Source organism: Bufo bufo, chromosome 6 (assembly GCF_905171765.1).
Source record: "Bufo bufo chromosome 6, aBufBuf1.1, whole genome shotgun sequence".
Taxonomy (NCBI): Eukaryota; Metazoa; Chordata; class Amphibia; order Anura; family Bufonidae; genus Bufo; species Bufo bufo.
The window spans coordinates 138,486,410-138,506,715 of NC_053394.1; the positions used below are offsets into that span (position 1 = coordinate 138,486,410).

General features: G+C 47.5%; 1 protein-coding gene across 1 annotated transcript in view; it reads right to left on the bottom strand.

Annotated features, from left to right (window-relative positions):
* Positions 1-1,305: 1,305 nt before the first annotated feature.
* The window catches only part of SPO11 (SPO11 initiator of meiotic double stranded breaks), a 62,689-nt gene continuing 43,688 nt past the window's right edge, over positions 1,306-20,306 (bottom strand). Inside the window, exons 8-17 of the mRNA XM_040438356.1 lie at positions 19,085-19,151; positions 18,491-18,599; positions 18,312-18,398; positions 18,008-18,044; positions 14,903-15,012; positions 14,732-14,831; positions 2,709-2,746; positions 1,713-1,789; positions 1,506-1,617; positions 1,306-1,425 (exon numbers count right to left, since the gene is read on the bottom strand). Of these exons, the coding sequence (XP_040294290.1) occupies positions 1,306-1,425; positions 1,506-1,617; positions 1,713-1,789; positions 2,709-2,746; positions 14,732-14,831; positions 14,903-15,012; positions 18,008-18,044; positions 18,312-18,398; positions 18,491-18,599; positions 19,085-19,151 (857 nt within the window). The remainder of the gene's footprint in view (positions 1,426-1,505; positions 1,618-1,712; positions 1,790-2,708; positions 2,747-14,731; positions 14,832-14,902; positions 15,013-18,007; positions 18,045-18,311; positions 18,399-18,490; positions 18,600-19,084; positions 19,152-20,306) is intronic.

Here is a 20,306-nt window from a genome sequence, read left to right on the forward strand (position 1 = left end):
CGTGAAAATCACCGCTCGTGTGCACAGCCCCATAGAAATGAATGGGTCATGATTCAGTGCGGGTGCAATGCGTTCAACTCACGCATCGCATCCGCGCGGAATACTCGCCCGTGTGAAAGGGGCCTAATATGCCCTGCCACACTACAAAAGTCGTTCAGAAAAGGTTTGAAATGAAGAGTTCAAGGTGTTGACTCGTCCTCAAAATCCAATTAAGAATCTGTCGGATGTGCTGGAAGACAAGTCTGATCCATGGGGGCCCAACCTCTTAAATTAGGGGTTGTCTGACATATTAGAAAATGTCCACACAGCCTCTAAATTTTTTTAAATAATAGATGAACATATACTCACAACTATATCCCCAGCGCTGCTGCTCTGGTTTATACCGCTGACACCAGTGATTGGCTGCAGCGTGCGTGTGTCATTTATGGCTATGTAACTGCTGCAGCCTGTAAACACAGAGCAGAGGTAAGGATTGGAGCGGCAGCGCTGGAAACAATCCCTTTACAGCAGGGCTGGCCAACCTGCGGCTCTCCAGCTGTTGTAAAACTACAATTCCCACCATGCCTTGCTGTAGGCTGATAGTTGTAGGCTGTCTGGGCATGGTGGGAGTTGTAGTTTTGCAACAGCTGGAGAGCCGCTGGTTGGCCAGCCTTGCTTTACAGGATTTGCTATTAAACCTTTGGTGTATAAACAATGGGCTTCTGGGGGCACCTGCTAAGTACCCTGGACTCTCCTTTAATGTTAAATATTTTTTTTTGTCAAGGAGCTATGGTTCATTAAAGGGAATTTTAAGACTTGATAACCTTTCAAGACATATTGATAACCTATACTCAGGACAGGTCATCAATCTCTGATTGGTGGGGGTCTGACTCCTGCCTCCTCCCCCACCGATCGGACCAGTGACATCACTTTCATTGGTCACATGGCCTTTTGAAGAGGACTGAGCTGCAATATCAAGAACAGCCAGTATACAATGTACAGCGCTATACTTTGTATACTATGAAAATACTGCAGGGCTCACCCAAGTACCACCCCTCCCACAAACAACTGATCGGTGCAGGTGCTAGATGTTGGACCCCCATGATCAGACGTTCATGGCAGCTCCTGAGGACAGGTCTGCAATATTTAAATTCTAGAAAACCCCTTTAAACTGGAAACGGAATGGGTAAACTAAGAGAAGATAAAAGTGAAAAGCGATGAATTGAATACTAAACAATAAGCCAATATTTATTACACTTCAGGCAACTTAACAAGTAGAACAAGTAGCTCCAGCGGGGAGACACAGAGCTCCTCAGCACCATCACCTCAGATCCATCCTCCATACTCCAGCTTGTTGGGTAAGTAAATACTAGTAAGAAATGTAGGGGAGAGCGAAGTCAGCACTTGGATTTCTGCTTTCATTTTCCTCGAACTCATAATCTCCAGCTGCAAAGAGAAAAAATCCAGACTTTTAGCAGCTTCTATCCTAATCAGACGTGCTCTGAATGCTTTATTTTGTCATGCACCTCTTGCTTCCACAGAGGCTGGCAGGAAACATAAGGCCTCTTCTGTAAACTCTGCAGCTTTCTTTGGTCCAGGGTAGATAATGGTATCAGCGCCTCTGCAGGGACGTGTAACCTGAAACATGTCATGTCAAGCACTGAAAACTATCTATAATCCATCCAATAATGAATTCTTAGTGACGCGCTGTCCATACTGAATTTATTCCCCACCTCTCTATGTCAGACGGCAGCAGGCCGAGCCAAGCGGTGGACGGGACTGTTAAATTATGAGCCTCAAACGACATTGACTAAAAGAAGAAAAAGCACAAATCTCCGAGATGAACACAGTGCAAAAGAAACAAACACTAGAAGTGCTCTTCATGTCAGGGTGTCAGGTCACAAGTGCCATAGATCCAGCCTGAAAACTGTATGTGGTGAGCACACACTGTATGGCAGGTTCTATGTTGAATGCTTATGACAAGGGTTTATTTCTCTCAAATGCACAGTAGTCACAAAAAGCTTACTGTATGCTGTAGTATTATATATTATACGTCAGTCCTGACCATGCTGAAACTGCGTACATAAAGTGCCAAACACACAGCGACACGCTGCCATAGAGACACACACTATCACATGGACACACACTAACACATGGGCACACACTAACACATGGGGACACACTGACACATGGGGACAGACTAACACATGGACACACTATGACATGGACACACACTATCACATGGGGACACACTATCACATGGGGACACACTATCACATGGGGACACACTATCACATGGACACACACTAACACATGGGCAAACAATGATATATAGGCACACACTTTAACATGGGAACACATGGCACAGACTATGACATGGCAACACACAGGTACAATGGCACACACTGACACATGAACACCCCAACAGTGAGACACACACTCAGACCCTCGCACTAATGCAGGCCACTCCATATCACACACAAAATGCTACACTGACTTTTGTTCTCAGGCTCAGGACTACACTCAAACCTTTTCACTGTTTTGATGATGATGTTACGTACAGGCAAAGATGCAATAAACATAAACTTTTATTAACATAGTATATAAGGCCGAAAAAATACATTTGTCCATTTTATAATAAATCAAGTCTTGATGTTGAATGTTACTACATGAAATTAGTAGTTTCATAGCTTGACTGCATGTGCTGCTATGAAATCTGCTATACTCACCAATGAGCCGTATTTGTAGATACACATAATCTCTATCCCTATATACATATAAAAAAAAGTAAACTGTTACCACAGGTCTTAGAGCACAGACAGATTGGGACATATGTAACTATAAGCACAGGCTGGCTGATTGGTGTTAATGGTGGCAGTACCTTAGGTGTGCAACATGATAAACGTTTAACACCTTTAAGACCCAGGACGAGAATGCTCGTCCTAAATGGCCGGTACTTTGCGCCCCAGGACGCATTCTCGTCCTGTGGTCCTTCCTTCCCCCCATGTGCCGTGATCAGCAGCACGGATCCGCTTGTTACTGACAGCCGGATCCCTGCTGCATCCACCAGCATCCGTGATAACACTGATGTTGGTGGATTAACTGCTCATATGCCGCGGTCAGCGCTGACCGCAGCATATGGGAGGTTTGGGCTCCCTCTCCTTAGCCATCGGGTCCCTGCGCTGCGGTGGCAGGGACCCAATGGTTGCCATGGCAGCCCCGAACCATTCCAAGGCCTTGGGGCCTGGCAGGTACAGAGGCCTATGAGATGTATTGTGCTGCATTGAAACAGGGATCAAACCCTGTAATGTTGAAGTCCCATAGTGGGACAAAAATAAAAAATATTAAAAGTGAAATAAAAGTGTTTTTAACAATAAAAAAACAAAGTTTCAATAAAAAAAAGCCCCTTTCCCATAAAAAGAGATATATAAAATTGTAAAAAAAAAAAAACATACTAGGTATCACAGCGTGCGTAACAGCCTGCTCTATAAAAAATATCACATGATCCACCCCATTTGGTCAACATCGTAAAAATAAAAACTGTGCTAAAAAAAAGCTATTTATCACCTTACATCACAAAAAGTGTAATACCAAGTGATCAAAAAGTAGTATGTACCCTAAAATAGTACCAATCAAACCATCACCTCATCCTGCAAAAAATGAGCCCCTACCTAAGACAATCGCCCCAAAAAATAAAAAAAAATATGTCTCTAAGACTATGGAGACACTAAAACATGATTTTTTTTTGTTTCAAAAATGCTGTTGGGGGGCATGGCCGACATGAGCGCACCCACTTGAGAGCTGCTCCGTTCCCCGTATAGTATCCTGACGTATCCTGCCAAGCTGTCTACTCCAAACTCTGAGTGGCAAGTGCAAAGGAGAAGGAGGAAGCCCAGGAAGTCCGAGATGGACCTAGCAAGGCGCAAACTGCGGCTGATAAACTCAAGGAATATGCTCGGCAAGAGAACCAACATGGCGCCGCTGCTCCCGCCACTCCGCGCGCGGCAGTTACGCGAGGCCAAGCTGCACAGCATGTGGAGCCTGAGGATGCCGGAGAGCCAGAACTCACCCTGAAGGCTGTTTCGTAACAGCTCCTGACAGCGATCTCTTCTTGCCAATCTTCTCTCACTTGCAAAATCGAAGAGGTACGGGTGGACCTGGGCCTCTTGCGGCAAGACGTGCAACAGCTCAGAGAGAGGGTGTGCCAGACCGAGGACCGAGTCTCAGCTCTAGAGGACCTCACCAGACCACTAAATATGAGACTGCAAGATGTGGAAAGGTCTGTCAGCTTGTGGCGGCAGAACCGGGCCCGGCACAATAATGTGAGGATTCTGGGCATACCAGAGAGGGCAGAAGGTCGGGACCCAGCTAATTTCTTGGAGCTAATTTCCTGGAGCCACATTTTCCGCTGCTTATGCTGTTGAGCGGGCTCATCGGGTTCCCGCCAGACCACCACCGCCGGGAGCCCCGCCACGGCCTTTACTTGCCCGTTTGCTTATCTGGAAGGACCGTGACCTTATACTCAGCCAAGCAAGGAACAAGGGGGAGATTAAGCATGACAACGCGACTGTATTGCTTTTCCCCCGACTTCTCCGCTGAGCTTCAGAAGAAGAGGGCTACTTTCATCTCGGTCAAGAGATGCCTCCGAGAATTGAATCTGCAGTACTCGATGGCCTACCCAGCATGCCTCCGTGTAGTAGACGGCGAACGGTCGGTCTTCTTTACTGACCCCAAAGAAGCGGAGGACTGGATCTCTAGGCGCCCGAGACCTCGCTGATACTTCTTACCGGACGGCATCACAAGTATATTAATAGTTGGGATTTTAATATGGTGATGCAGGAGAGCCTGGACAGATATCATCAAGCGGGGGAGAGGGTTGACGGCTCTTTCCCTGTCACTACCCTGTACAGAATTACAGCAGAGTTGGGTTGGCTGGACATGTGGAGACTCAGACACTCGCACCAAAGGGAATACTCCTGTTTTGCACCTGCTAGAGGCGCTTTATCTAGGATTGATTATTTATTGGGCAATGCTGCGGTTTATACTGATCTTGAAGATATTCATCGGACCACGCCCGTGTACTGGCGCGATTAAGGCTACTTTCACACTAGCGTTCGGGTGTCCGCTCGTGCGCTCCGTTTGAAGGGGCTCACGAGCAGCCCCGAACGCATCCGTCTGGCCCTAATGCATTCTCAGTGGAGGCGGATCCACTGAGAATGCATCCGCCTGCCAGCGTTCAGCCTCCGCTCAGTGAGCGGACACCTGAACGCTGCTTGCAGCGTTCGGGTGTCCGCCTGGCCGTGCGGAGGCGAGCGGATCCGTCCACACTTACAATGTAAGTCAATGGGGACGGATCCGCTTTAAGATGACACTATATGGCTCAATCTTCAAGCGGATCCGTTCCCCATTGACTTTCAATGTAAAGTCTGAACGGATCCGCTCAGGCTACTTTCAGACTTAGAAAATTTTCGAAGTAATAATGCAGACGGATCCGTTCTGAACGGATGCAAACGTCTGCATTATCGGAGCGGATCCGTCTGATGAAACATCAGACGGATCCGCTCCGAACGCTAGTGTGAAAGTAGCCTAAGGTTGTCAGGTGATATTCCTAGGGGAGGTAAGATAAGAATTCATCCCTTCCGGCTTTCTCTGATGACCCCCAATGACAGGGTCCCTGATCAGCTTCAATTATTCTTAGAGATGCAGGGTGAGGAGACGGATGATTTATTACTGTGGGATACACTGAAAGCCTACCTGAGAGGCTGCTTAAAATCCTCAATTTCCTATGTTAAAAAGGATTCTATGCGGAAGGAGTTGGAGTTGCACGCAAAATGTAAGGAGGCTGAGGTGTCGTTTCGCTCTGTGGAGGATTGGGAGGAGGCTTTGTTGACCCCTACTAGGGTCTCCCCTTCGATCAATAATAGACTAATTCAGCTGTTTATACTGCACAGAAGCTACCTGTCTCCCACTACACTGTACAAAATGGGCAGGCTAACCCATAGTAGATGTCATAGATGTCAAATTCCTGGGGCGGACTTCTGGCACCTGATGTGGGAGTGCGATCACTTACAGGCTTTTTGGAAGGGTGTGGTGGATGCTCTGTCGACCATGGTTCCCACTCCGATATCGGTGTGTCCCAAAATATGTGTCCTTGGAGTATTGGATGAGGAGAAGTGGTCGCACTATCAGAGGGCATTCCTGGGGGAGGCTCTGTTCTTTGCCAAAAAGGCCAAAGCCCTGAGGTGGATGGTGGACAGGACACCCACATTAAGGCCTCATGCACACGACCATTGTGTACATTCGCGTCCGTTCCGTCATTTTTCACAGTTTTGCGGAGGTCCCATTCATTTCTATGGAGCTGTGAAAAAAATTGGATTTTTTGTACTCACCGTAAAATCCTTTTCTCGTAGTAGGCATTGGGGGACACAGCACCATGGGTATATGTCCAACTACCACTAGGAGGCACTAGACACAAAAAGTGTTGGCTCCCCCCGTTGGGCTATACCCTCTCCACAGGCACAAGGCTATTCAGTTTGTACAAAAAGCAGTAGGAGAGAGAAAAAAAGCAAGGAACCAACAACTCCCGTACCGGGAAAGATCAAGAGACCAGCCCGGAAAATCGGAAGTAAAAACATAGGGTGGGATCTGTGTCCCCCAATGCCTACTACGAGAAAAGGATTTTACGGTGAGTACAAAAAATCCAATTTTCTCGTGCATGGCATTGGGGGACACAGCACCATGGGACGTCCCAAAGCAGTCCCCGAGGGTGGGAAAAGAACAGCCATGCCACCGGTTGGGTATACAGGTGCAGGAGAACCATGTGACCCAACAGTAGAAAACACGGAATGGGCAAGAGGTTCCATAACAAGGAAGAAGCCTCAAGGAAGAATCAGAGAAGACTGTCAGCAGCCCAGGAAAAATGCCTGGAAGAAAATCCCAAATGCAAGAAGGCGGCAAAAGGGAACACCGAGCTCAGCCAAGGGCTGGAGAAAAAATTAGGACAGCACCGCGTGTTGGGACTACCTAACGCTCTAAATAGTCTCAGACCCAAAGAGCGAAAAAAACCTGTGGTCAACCCCTGACAGGCCAGGGGAGAAAGGAAACAAGGAAGTACTGGAAGCCAAACGAGTGAGGGAAGCCATAGCAAGGCTCACATGTGAAGGGAGCAGGTCTCCCCTCACCACAAGGCAGATGATGAAGTTATGCGCCCTATTTAAAAGGCGAAAACCCAAGGCTGCTAGAGGAAACCGCCAACCCTTGGAGAAGGAGGGGGGTTGTAGGTAAAAGCCAGGAAAAAAGAGTAAGACCTGCGTCCCAAAAACAGGAGATGAGGCCCGAGCCTCGGAAAACAAGATATCACTGTGAAGCGTAAGACCAGAGGAAACTCTGGGCATGTGAAGCATCAGGGGAAAAAAGGAACCAGATACAGGCCCAGGAAATCTCAGCAGGACACACTGGACTGAAAGACATGGAAGTAGAAGGAGAGTACTCCAACCGCCGAAGGAGGAAAGGTTCTACAACAGGAGGAGGTCCCTCCCGAAGGAGACCATACGGCGGAATTGCAAACCGTTGTGCTAAACCACTCAATACCAGGTACTTGACGTGGGAGGATGGGAAAAGAGACACGAATCCCAAGAAGACCACAAGGCTATTGGAACCCATAAAGGGAACAATCAACCCAGGCCCCGATCCCCCCAAAAAAACGATTGCCATGCAGAACCTGAGTGGTCAAATAAACGGGGACCAGGGACTCCAGAAGGAGTACCCCGGATGGGCTCACAAGGAACCAGGAGCTGAACCACCAGAAGACAACGCAAGCCAGAATATCCAGGAAAGGAGAGATGAAACTACCATAGGGGAAGGGACATTGGCCATGGACAACTACCCGTTCCAAGAACAGTGACTAGCAAACTGTATACATTGTCCCAGAGAGGACAAGTACAGCAGCTCGGGATGTACCACAAAATTGACAGACATCCATATGCATAAGGAATGCAGAAGTCGCCATGAAAAAGCCGGGTGAGACTACACAGAAATGTAGAAACCAGCCGCGACCGGCGTACTGAAAACTCCCAGGGGGGAGAAAGTACCTGACAGGTGCAAACGACGGCAAGGTCCAAGGGGACTGCCCCTCTGTCATGAAGTACAACTAAGCAGAGAATATAAGGGAATACAGAGAACACCTGGACCCAGAAGGAACTACGGGACCCTGTCCGATGCCAGAGCAACCAGCTGAAAAATTACCTGCCAGGCAGGTGTGTGGCGCTCAGTGGTCCTGTCCCTGACCCGTCAGGGAGGACGTCCAGCGATGAAAAATGCTGATGACCCCAGAATGATTCCGTGTGGCGGAGGACATCCAGCGATGACCGAAAACTGCTGCAGCGGCCGATGCACACCAGCTACGTGCCCCAACAAGGTAGAAGATCCAGTGGAGATCCCTGTACTCCACCAGGAATGGGCCACTCTGTAATAGGAAACAACGCGAGTACTCCTCTATAACATGGGGTAACGCGAAGCGCAGCAAACCGTAGTACCTTATAGAGATGGCAAGAGCAACCCTAGCACAAAGGCCAACAACCACCTGGCCATGGTGTAGGGAGCATGGTTGAATGTGGACCACCCGCCAGATCAGAACAGATCAGCCATATACTGGAGCTACAATAAGTAGCACTAGACCGACAAGGTGGGGGTTGGGCTGGCCCACCCCTGCCAGATATGGAAACCATGCACATGCAGAACCAGGATGGCCTGTTGTAGACAGTGCCCTGAGAAGTACAAGGAGACCATTGAGTACGACAGAAACGGAGTGGAGATGTATGGAAGAACCAAAAGGGTGAAACCAACATCCGCAGCACAGATTAGAACCTGGGGGCAGAAAGCACCCTGTAATACAGAAACTGTATGGGCCACAGATTGCACCATAGCGCCCAGCACCTTGAGTAATACAACCACACGCTTAAAATATAGGGAAAGTGGCTGCATGTCTAAGGAGAGTGGAAACATAGCCACAGAATCTGGGAATGCTACTGCATTTGGAGGGTACAGGTACTCAACCTGTAAAGTAGAAATATGGCTGCGTAGTGCAGAAAACGACCAGAAAGGTGTAATGGGTACAGCATCTGGAGATGGTAGAGGTACTACCTTTAAGATCGGAGCAATGTGGCCACATGGTGCACCCTAGAACCAGAGAGGTGCAACGGCTACCGCGTTAGCAATGGTACCTATATTCCGCCCGGGAAGGGGAAAATAGGGCCGCACGGTACCACAAAGAACAAGACAGGTGCACACTACAATCAGGTAGGTGAAATGGCAACTGAAGAAGGCCCTCTATTTCGCCTGAAAAAAAAAAGGGAAACAGGGCCGCATAGTACACCATAGAGCCAGACAGGTGTAACGGCTGCAGCATCAGAGACGGTGCAGGAACTCTACCTATGAAGGGAGTAAGATGGCCGTTTGGTGCACACTATGATGAGGTAGGTGCAATGACCACGGCAATTGGAGGAGGCCTCAATATCTCGTCCGGTAAGGGAGAGAAAATGCCACATGGTACACCATAAAGCCACACAGGAGCAACAGCTACAGCATCAGGAGATGGTGTAGGTACTCTACCTATGAAGGGACCAAGGTGGCAGCTTGGTGCCGACTAGAACCAGACAGAGGCAATTCTACGGCAATTGAAAGTGGCCTCTATATCTCGCCCGTAGGGAGAAATGTTGCCGCATAGAACACAATAGAGCCCGCCAGGGGTATTGGCTACAGCATCGGAGATGGTGTAGGTACTCTACCTAAGAAAGGGAGCAAAAAAGTCTGGGGACAGACAGGAGCAATTGCAATGGCAATTGAAGGAGGCCTGTATATCCCGCCCAGAAGGGAGAAATAGTGCCGCATGGAACACCATAGCGCCAGCCAGATGTATCGGCTACAGCATCAGGAGATGGTGTAGGTACTCTACCTAAGAAAGGAGCACAGTGGCTGGGAACAGACAGGTGCAATTGCCAAGGCAATTGAAGGCGGCCTGTGTATCTCGCCCGGAAGGGAGAAATAGTGCCGCATGGAACACCATAGAGCCAGCCAGGAGTAATGGCTTCAGCATCTGGAGTAGGTGTAGGTACTCTACCTATGAAAAGGAGCAAGGCGGATGGAAACAGACATATATAATTGCTTTTCCTTACCAACCAACAGGAGGCGCTTGCCAAGAACAGGGACCCCCGTTATGAGGTAGAGTGACGAACACCAGCACCAGGATGGGGACCCGGTGGAAACACTCTCAAATGTGTAGAGCATAGCCCCTGGTATAGGGGAACCAGGAAGGCTTGTCAGGTACAGCCTATGGCAGTGGTGCAGGTACCCCCCTGTTAAGGAGAAGGCGTACGTACCAGAGACACCAAGTAGGTGACTCATTATGCTAAACACGGGGACGGCTGCCTTACCTGTGCGGTTGAATACCTGTGCAGTCAGGGGAGCGCCATCCGAAAATCCACTAGAGGGGATACCAACCCTGGGTAGGAGAGGTTCCTCCGTGCACGTTAGTCTTGACCTCCCAGAGGCTTCTGTATGGAGGAAGACCGCCTGATGCTCTGTTCCGAGGGAATCGGTGCAGAGGTGTCCCCCGAGGCAACGGATGGGGTGACGGGAAAGGATTCGTCACCAGCCTCAGGCCTGTCCTGGGGAGGACCCGAGGATGCCGAGGAGGGGTGGAATCCTGTTGAGACCACCCGAGGTTGTACTGTGAGCTACCCCTTGCCGGACCCGGTATCTGAGCATGCCTCATCTGCAGGGAGGACCCTGGGAGGGCATAGGTGGCCGCAATTGGATAGATAGCGGTCCAGCGACTCCGCCAGGGATTGGGAGAGTCGGACAAGGTTCCCATGGCTTTGACAAAGAGGGAGACCATTCAGAAGGGACCTACCCAAAAGGATTTGGTCAGGGGACACAATGGGGTCTGGAAAGAGGTACTTCACACAAGCAGGGACAGGCCGACCGCATGGCAGCCTTCGTAGACAGCGGACGCACGTGAAAAGACGTGGCGATCCGAGGAGAGGCTGGGAGAGGAGACCCTCATAGAGCAGCCAGCAGAGGCTGTCATATCTGGACCCGGATGCCATGTTCCCCAAAGAGGTGCTGCAGCAGCTATAGAGGCTGCAGGAGAAATGAAGCAATTGAGGAGGGGTGGGGGGGGGACGACTTGAGTGATCCCTATGTACAGCATTAGCTGCCTTCACACAGTACATAGGACAATGACCTAAAGGGGGTCTGTAGTTCTTTTAAACTGAGGATCTATCCACTGGATAGATAACCCACGTTAGATCCAGTAAAGGGAGGAGAGAGATAGCCCCTCCCGAGGGCCGGGCGGGGTCTGAAAAGCCCGGGAAGCAAGGAGGAGGGGCCGGGAAGATCGCGGCCTAGCAGGCCCAAAAGCCGGGGCCTCGATTTATGAGGCGGCCGGGAATGGAGCGAGGGGGGCGGGACGAATCGCGGCCGACCGAGGGGCCTCCGGACCCACAAAACTAGGTGAGGAGGGTGGGGGGGGGGGAGCGACGCCTGGGGTGGGGCGGAACAGGGCAAACAGAGCACCTGGGAGCCGGGAACGGGCCATGGAAGATGAGGCCTAGTCCCTGCAAAAACCGGGGACTAAAGTAGCTGGGAAGGCCCAGAAGAAGCGACGCCTGGACTGTGTGGCCAGGGAGGAGAGAAAAACCAACCAAGGGGGAAGAGAAAGGTGGAGGAAGATGGAAGCTTCTCAGGACCCCCAGCTAAGGTGGATCCCACCCCCCTGGCCACAGGAGGGAACCTAACCCTGGGGCAGGGACAGGGGAGTATACTCACTATACTCACCATCTGATGTCTTCGGGCGTCGCAGGGTCACCCCTTCGGCAGACTCAACACGGGAACCGTGGGAATGCCGGCAAGCCACTGCGGATGCAGTCTGTGGGGACTGGGTGACCGGCGATGGTACAGAAGTACGCGCCCGCAGGGGGGCAACTAAAGTGGAACACGATGGAGCCCCAGCCTGCAGCAGGTATAACGGTGGAGATCACCGAGACCTGCAGAAGAGAGAAAAAAGAATAAAAATAAAATAAAAAATAAACAGCAGGACCTGCAAAAAAGCAGGACAGGTCTGCCTCCTACGGACACTAGACAAAAACTGAATAGCCTTGTGCCTGTGGAGTGGGTATAGCCCAACGGGGAGGAGCCAACACTTTTTGTGTCTAGTGCCTCCTAGTGGTAGTTGGACATATACCCATGGTGCTGTGTCCCCCAATGCCATGCACGAGAAAAACTTATAGTCCACCGTTTTTTCTCCGCGTCCGTGATTCCAGTCCGTCAAAAAAATATAACCTGTCCTATTCTTGTCAGTGAAAAACGGAGGACGGACCCATTCAAGTCAATGGGTCCATCAAAAAAAAACTGATGCACAACTGGTATGTCACCCGTGTCCGCGTCCGTTTTTTTTCTACAAGACCTTGGTGCAATAAAATTACACTTTTCATTAACATTCCGTTTTTTCCCCGTCAGACAAAAAAAAAAGGAAGACACAAGGAAACACAACTGAAGCAAAATCGGACATGGACCACTGAAGTCAAATCATTGACAGGGAAAAAACACTGTCGTGTGCATGAGGCCTAAGTCATTGGAAAGCACTAGTCAACCATGCAGTATCCATGGAAAATATAGTTTTTATACATAGTAAGTGCCCTCAGAAGTTTTAAAAAGTGTGGGGGGAGTGGTGCTCATCCCCTTTGACCTTGCACCCTTTACATATGCACTCAGCGTCGGATGACACTTGTTCGTCAGCATCTCACTGAAACATGGACTCTCAAGTTCCGGATACTTTCTCTTCAATCGGCCTTGACATAGACCTCATCGCGGTAACGAGTTAAAAATAAATAAAAATGCTGTTATTGTGTAAATAAAAAAAAGTATACATATTAGGTATCGCCGCGTCCGTAAGAACCTGCTGTATAAAAATATCACATGACCTAACCCCTCAGATGAACACTGTAAAAAAAAAAAAAAAAAAAGTGTGTAAAAAAAACCATTTTTTGTCATCATACATACCAAAAAGTGTAATACCATAGAAACTTAGAATGTGTCGGCAGATAAGAACCATTTGGCCCATCTAGTCTGCCCAATATATCTGAATCCTATTAATAGTCCCTGGCCCTATCTTATAAGAAGATAGCTTATGCCTATCCATGCATGATTAAACCCTTACTGTATTTGCAGCTACCACGTCTGCAGGAAGGCTATTCCATGGCATCCACTACTCTCTCAGTAAGTAATACTTCCTTATATTACTTTTAAACCTTTGCCCCTCTAATTTAAAACTGTGTCCTCTTGTGTAGTTTTTCTTCTTTTACCAAGCGATCAAAAAGTCATACGCACCCTAAAATAGTACCAATCAAATTGTCATCTCATACCGAAAAAAATGAGCCCCTAATAAGACAGTCGCCCAAAAAAAAAAAAAAAAACTATGGCTTTCAGAATATGGAGACACAAAAAATATTTTTTTTAAAAATGCTTCATTATGTAAAACTGAAACAAACAACCAAAAAAAGTCATATTTGGTATTGTCGTGTCCGTAACAACCTGCACTATAAAAATACCACATGATCTAACCTGTCAGATCAACATTGTAAATAACAAAAAATAAAAATGGTGCCAAAATAGCAATTTTTTGTTACCTTGTAATATAGAGCAACCAAAAATTCTTTGTACCCCAAAATACCAAATTGGTAAATTTGGTAATTCTTTATAAATAAAAATGAAATATTTTGACTCAAATTTACCACTGTCATGAAGTACAATATGTGATGTGAAAACAATCTCAGAATGGCTTGGATAAGTAAAAGCGTTTTAAAGTTATCACCACATAAAGTGACACATGTCAGATTTGCAAAAAATGGCCTGGTCCTTAAGGTGAAAAATGGCAAGGTCATTGATGCACAGTTTATTTTCCCTTCATCAAAACTGAGCAGCTTAAAGGGGTTATCCTGGAAATAATATTGATGAACTATCCTCTGGATAGGTCATCAATATCAGATCAGCTGTTAGAGGAGTTCGGGCGCTCCATCAGGGTGCCATATTAGCTGAAATATCAAACTCCTGGTTGTGTGGATACATATCCCCAAGCATGTAACGGTAGATGCACACGTATATGGAAGACTGAAGTGCCCATAGGAATGCATTAAAGGGGTTATCCAGGAAATGATAAAGATAACCTGTCCTCTGGATCATCAATATCAGATCAGCTGTTAAACCCATGAGCGCCGTGGCCTCTTCCTAGGCCATGTGAAGTCACCGTACATCAGTCTCATGGTCTATTTGTAGCTCAGACCAATTGAAGTGAATGGGGCTGAGCTGCAATACAAAGCAAAACCGTTATACTATGTACAGTGCTGTGCTTGGTAAGCCGCTCGGAGTCCGCAGAGGTCACCAAACTCTGATGAGCGCATTGGCTCCCTAAAGCAGCTGACCTGTGTGGGTACCGAGACTCAGACCCCTGCCGATGTGATAATGATGAGCTATCCTGAGGAGAGGTTTCCATTATAATTTCCTGGATAACCCCTTTAATGCATTCCTATGGGCCCTTCAGTCTTCTATATACGTGTGCATCTACATTTGCGGGGGGATATGTATCCACACAATTAGGTTGTTTGACATTTCAGCTAATATGGCACCCTGATGGTCCAGATGATGTCTGATTACTGGAATCTTACTGTGATTACCCACTGTCTGAAAACCATCATACCGTGAGGATCAGCATCAACCAAGGTGAATATAGGGATCTGGAAAGTGTCCCACAACTTTCGTACGAACAGTCTGGTGTTCAGATCTGGGACTCCTTTACCCTGAAATTAAAACAATGCACTGGTTATAGATGCACGCAGTGGACCATCATGTGGCAGTGGCGCAGTCTTACCGTAATAAGTATGCACGGACCGCACTTTCCACAAAAGTCATCGTCAAGAAGTCTTTGGAACGTAGCATCTTTTTCAATAATGAGGACAAAGCGTGCGGCGGTTCTCAAGTCTTATGTGTTAAAGGATAACTGTCACACTTAGACCCTAATTTCAATTTTCATATATGTAGTTACTAGGGCTGCACGATATGGGAATTGTGTGCGATTGCGATTAGGGCCCTAAAAATTGCGATAACGATATGCGATGCGATATTTTAAGGGAATTGTGCTAGAGGTCTATTTGCTTGGATTTTCCCATATGAGCCGCCGACGCGGCTGGGTATGACATAGTTATAGGGGATCTGTGGATGGCACTGTTATGGGGGATCTGTGGATGGCACTGTTATGGGGGATCTGTGGATGGCACTGTTATGGGGGATCTGTGGATGATGCACTGTTATGGGGGATCTGTGGATGATGCACTGTTATGGGGGATCTGTGGATGATGCACTGTTATGGGGGATCTGTGGATGATGCACTGTTATGGGGGATCTGTGGATGATGCACTGTTATGGGGGATCTGTGGATGACGCTGTGTTGTGGGGATCTGTGGATGACGCTGTGTTGTGGGGGATCTGTGGATGACGCTGTGTTGTGGGGGATCTGTGGATGACGCTGTGTTGTGGGGGGAATTGTGGATGACGCTGTGTTGTGGGGGATCTGTGGATGACGCTGTGTTGTGGGGGATCTGTGGATGACGCTGTGTTGTGGGGGATCTGTGGATGACGCTGTGTTGTGGGGGATCTGTGGATGACGCTGTGTTGTGGGGGATCGGTGGAGGATGCTGTTATGGGGTGGATCTGTGGAGGACGCTGTTATGGGGGGGATCTGTGGAGGACGCTGTTATGGGGGGGATCTGTGGAGGACGCTGTTATGGGGGGGATCTGTGGAGGACGCTGTTATGGGGCATCTGTGGAGGACGCTGTTATGGGGGATCTGTGGAGGACGCTGTTATGGGGGATCTGTGGAGGGCGCTGTTATGGGGGATGTGTGCTATGACACATAGGGCCATGAGGGGGGGGGGGGCAGCATAAGACATATAGCATCTTATGCTGGTCCTCCTCATGGCCTTATGTGTCCCCTCATGTGTCCTAAACTGCGCACATAACTGGCTTTGTGTGTAAAGTATTTTACTAGTGTGTGAAACAATCTCCCTCCTATTGATAACATGGCCAGCCTCTGTAATCACTGTCACTATGAATGCACTACAGCGAGCGGGAGCGAGCTGGCCGGCCGGCGCGAGACACTTAGTAACGCTCCTCCCACTTCAGGAAGCAGGAGCGTTACTAAGTGACGTCAGTCACGCGCCGGCCGGCCAGCTCGCTGTAGTGCATTATTAGTGAGTACAGAGGCTGGACCTGTTATCAATAGGAGAGAGATTGTTTCACACACTAGTAAAATACTTTACACACAAAGCCAGTTATGTGCGCGGGGCCCCTTCATATATAATCGCGGCATTTTCGGGTCGGCCAAATCGCCATATCGCATTTGCCGATTATCGCGATTCGATTATTTTTTCGATTTATCGTGCAGCCCTAGTATTTTATTATTATTTATTATTAAAGCGCCATTCATTCCATAGCACTGTACATATGATGAGCGGTGCACATACATAATACAGACAATTGCACTAGTAGTTACTAATAACATGATATTCCAGAATCAGTTACTATTAGACTGACTTACCCCATAATTTAATAAGATTCAGCCCTTAGCAACCAGTCTGCATAAAACTGCAATTTCACTATTCAGTTAAGATGGCCGCCACTGCCCTCACCCTGAGGCTAATCCCGCCTGCCCTCACTAGCCAGTAACAATAGCCCCCCAAAAGTGTCACTAACCAGAGCCCTCCCCCTAAAGGGTTAATCTCCTGCAGCACAAAGGGGTCCTCTTCCCACATGTTGCTTTCATTTATACACTGAGCAGATGGCAGATCTCCCTTCCCTGGTCTACGCTGTTCAGCTCTGCCTTCTCCCAGCTCTGCTGAGTGAGGGAGCGTCGCCAAGCACAGGGACAGGGAGAAGTGCACACAGCCCAGGCACTGTTATCAGCTGCTGGGGAGGACCTCGCTTTAATCATTTAATACCAGTCCCTGGCAGACAGTAATGTGACCTGCACGGACGGACCAGTGCCTAGCAACCCTATTTTAAGCACAGGTAAAAGTAGGCAGTACAGGGGACAAAAATGTGGAATTAAGGGGTAATTGATATACACAGTGAAAAGTTGAAATAGGGCCACCAAGGGGATATTAATCACCACAATCCTATACTCAAAAAAATAAATAAAAAAATACGACAGTTTTACTTAAAGACAGGCAAGTATATAAATTGATCTAGGATATTTAGTGTTCAAATCAGCAACTCTGGATTATCTTAATCTACATGAGTAACAGACGCGGCGGACATCCTGTCAGGACAGCCATTGCTGCGCTTGTGGGAGATGGCTACAAAGCTTTTAAACAGAACCTGATGCTCAATTAAATCTACCCCAAGGTCTTCTGAACAGGACTGTGTCCGTTCTGCTGTCTACAAATTGTGGACCCCCAAAATACAGATGTGGTTCGTGTGCATCCTGCACTTTTTACAGGCCCTATGGTGGAAATGCCTATTCTTGCCCACAAAACAGACACGAATAGGACATGCTCTATTAGGATAAATGCACACGATCAGGATTGAGTGCGGAAAATCCGGATTCTCCGCACATGAATCCTGAACATGTGCATGTACCCTAATTTGCGGCACATCCACACAGCTGTGGATGACTTCTGTGTGCTCCATAGAAATGAATGGGTCTGTGCGTGATCCATATAAATTAGGGATCGGACGTAGATTGAACATACAGTCATGTGCATGAGGCCTTATACAGTGTTACAAGCCCTGCCTATGTGTCAGTCTTCACTGCAGCTATGATATTCTATGCATGAACCAGGAAATTAATAATAAAAAGTCATAGATGTCCTATATAAAGAAGTGCTGCATGATTGCTTGGTACAATAGGGGCCTTCTTTGAATGTATCTTCTTGCTTCTGTTCAATGTTTTAATTCACACCTGGCACTTAAAGGATACTTGTGACTCCTTCAACGTTTGATGGCACCAAGACTCCCTATAATACAAGGAAATATTTTTTATTTTTACTTGAATATAGGCCTTCCTCACAGATGAGCTACTCACAGTACAATTATAGTGAAGTGATCATTCTTGATATTTACAATGCTGGAAATAATATACAGTAAAGAGTTTTCACCCTAAAATTCCGAAATCCCCAGCAAGTCGGGCCCTGCAGAACCCCCTCTTCACCGACATAAGGATGGTGATCTCTAGCTCCATGCTGCTGAACCACTGAAATCCACCGACTGTGCAAACTCCTTACCGAGGTATTAAAGCTGCAGTCCACTTTAGTCCCATCTTGCTCTATATATAGGAGGTTGCCGGCCACACAGCCCTTGGATGTGGAAAGCTGGAGACAAAAATCAATACGGATCAAGTTTACGCTTTTCTTACAAAAGATAAAACATTCATAAAAATGATGAAGCTGATCCAAAGACATACGATGTGTAAGCTTCTTCTTGGGACCTTCAACATACAGGAAATATCCGTCACTATACTGTCCACTGTAGTCTGGTTACCATAAAGCTGAACATTTTCATAAAAAATGTCCCTGGAGTTAAGAAACACAGAAAAATAAGTTAAAAGGGGTTTTCCAGGATTTTGATACTGATGACCTATCCTCAGGATAGATAATCAGTCCTATTCCCTTCAATGGGGCTGAGCACAATACCAAGTACAGCTGCTATACAATGTACGGCACTGTGCTTGGTAAGCTGCGAGAAGGCTGCGGCGCTCAGCGGAGCACTGGTGCCTTCTCAAACAGCTGATAGGCGGGGTCCCGGGTGTTGGACCCCTAGAGATCAGTTACTGATGACCATTTCTGAGAATAGGTCATCAGTATCAAAATCCCGTATAATGTATAATCTTGGACAACAAAGGTGCAGAAATGGCCCCAGTGGTCACATGAAATTTCAAGTACTGTGCCAGAGGGAGATTTCAGTCCTTTCCAGCACCGGGTCCCAGGTGTAACTACAACCTCTGCTCCCTTCATAGCTATCTTGGCCAATCATTTATCTTTGTAGGGTGTGAACATACCTCTTGGTGGCGTAGGTATTGGTCTGCACCAGTTTATAGATCACAGACAAGATTTTCATGGTCAGAGCTGAGGACAGAATTTAGATGACAGAGAAATATGATTATTAATATATGAGCTTATAGCGGTTCAAATGACAGAGGCTATCCTTCCATCATTACTCATTCAATGTATATGAAAAACTAAGGAAAAAATCATTTTTAGTCTCTTTTTTATTATTTTTATATTGTTATTTTTCAAACTAAATAACCTTTTTAATTAATTCTTCAGGTTTTTATTGTTCATATTGATAACTGACAAGTGTAATACTGATACATAATGTCCTGTGTCGCTCTGACATAAGCTGCTGTTATAAGGGTCGTCCAACAGCAGACAAAATCTAGTATAGGAGGGGGACTGGAACGCCATAAAAATAAAAAAAAAATAATAAAAAAAAGACCAATTAATTGCCCAATAAATCCTCATTTCCAGTCTTCCCTGCCAGGCTTTGTTAGAGGCTAAAAGGGAGGATCGGAGTCAGGGCAGTACAGTAGGAGATTTACCAGGTAAGTAAGGAGTCTTTCGTTTTTTTAAAGGGTTTCTGTCACCTGAAAAATGGGTATTAAGCTGGCTGATATTAGCGATGTGCTAATGTCAGCTGAACATAACTATATTAGTGCCATCTCACTGCCTAAAGCCTTTATTGAGAAAAACAGACTTTTATAATATGCTAATTAGCCTCTAGAAGGGGGAGGCGTTGAACCTGCTCCTAGAGGCTCCGTTTGCCCACCTCTTTTCTCGCCCTTCTTCTCTTGATTGACAGGGCCAGGCAACGCTGCACTCCTCCCGCCGGCCGTGCCTGCAGTGTAAATCTCGCGCCATACAGTATTTTGTGCAGGCGCAGTGAGGAAGCCAGCAGCCGCTGAGCATCCGTCCCTCACTGTGCCTACGCCGAATGGCGCGAGATTTACACTGCAGGCACGGCCGGCGGGAGGAGAGCAGCGCTGCCTGGCCCTGTCAATCAAGAGAAGGGCGTGAAAAGAGGTGGGCAAACTGAGCCTCTAGGAGCAGGTTCAACGCCTCCCCCTTCTCCTAGAGGCTAATTAGCATATTATAAAAGTTTGTTTATCTCAATAAAGGCTTTAGGCAGTGAGATGGCACTAATATACACTGCTCAAAAAGATAAAGGGAACACTTAAACAACACAATGTAACTCCAAGTCAATCACACTTCTGTGAAATCAAA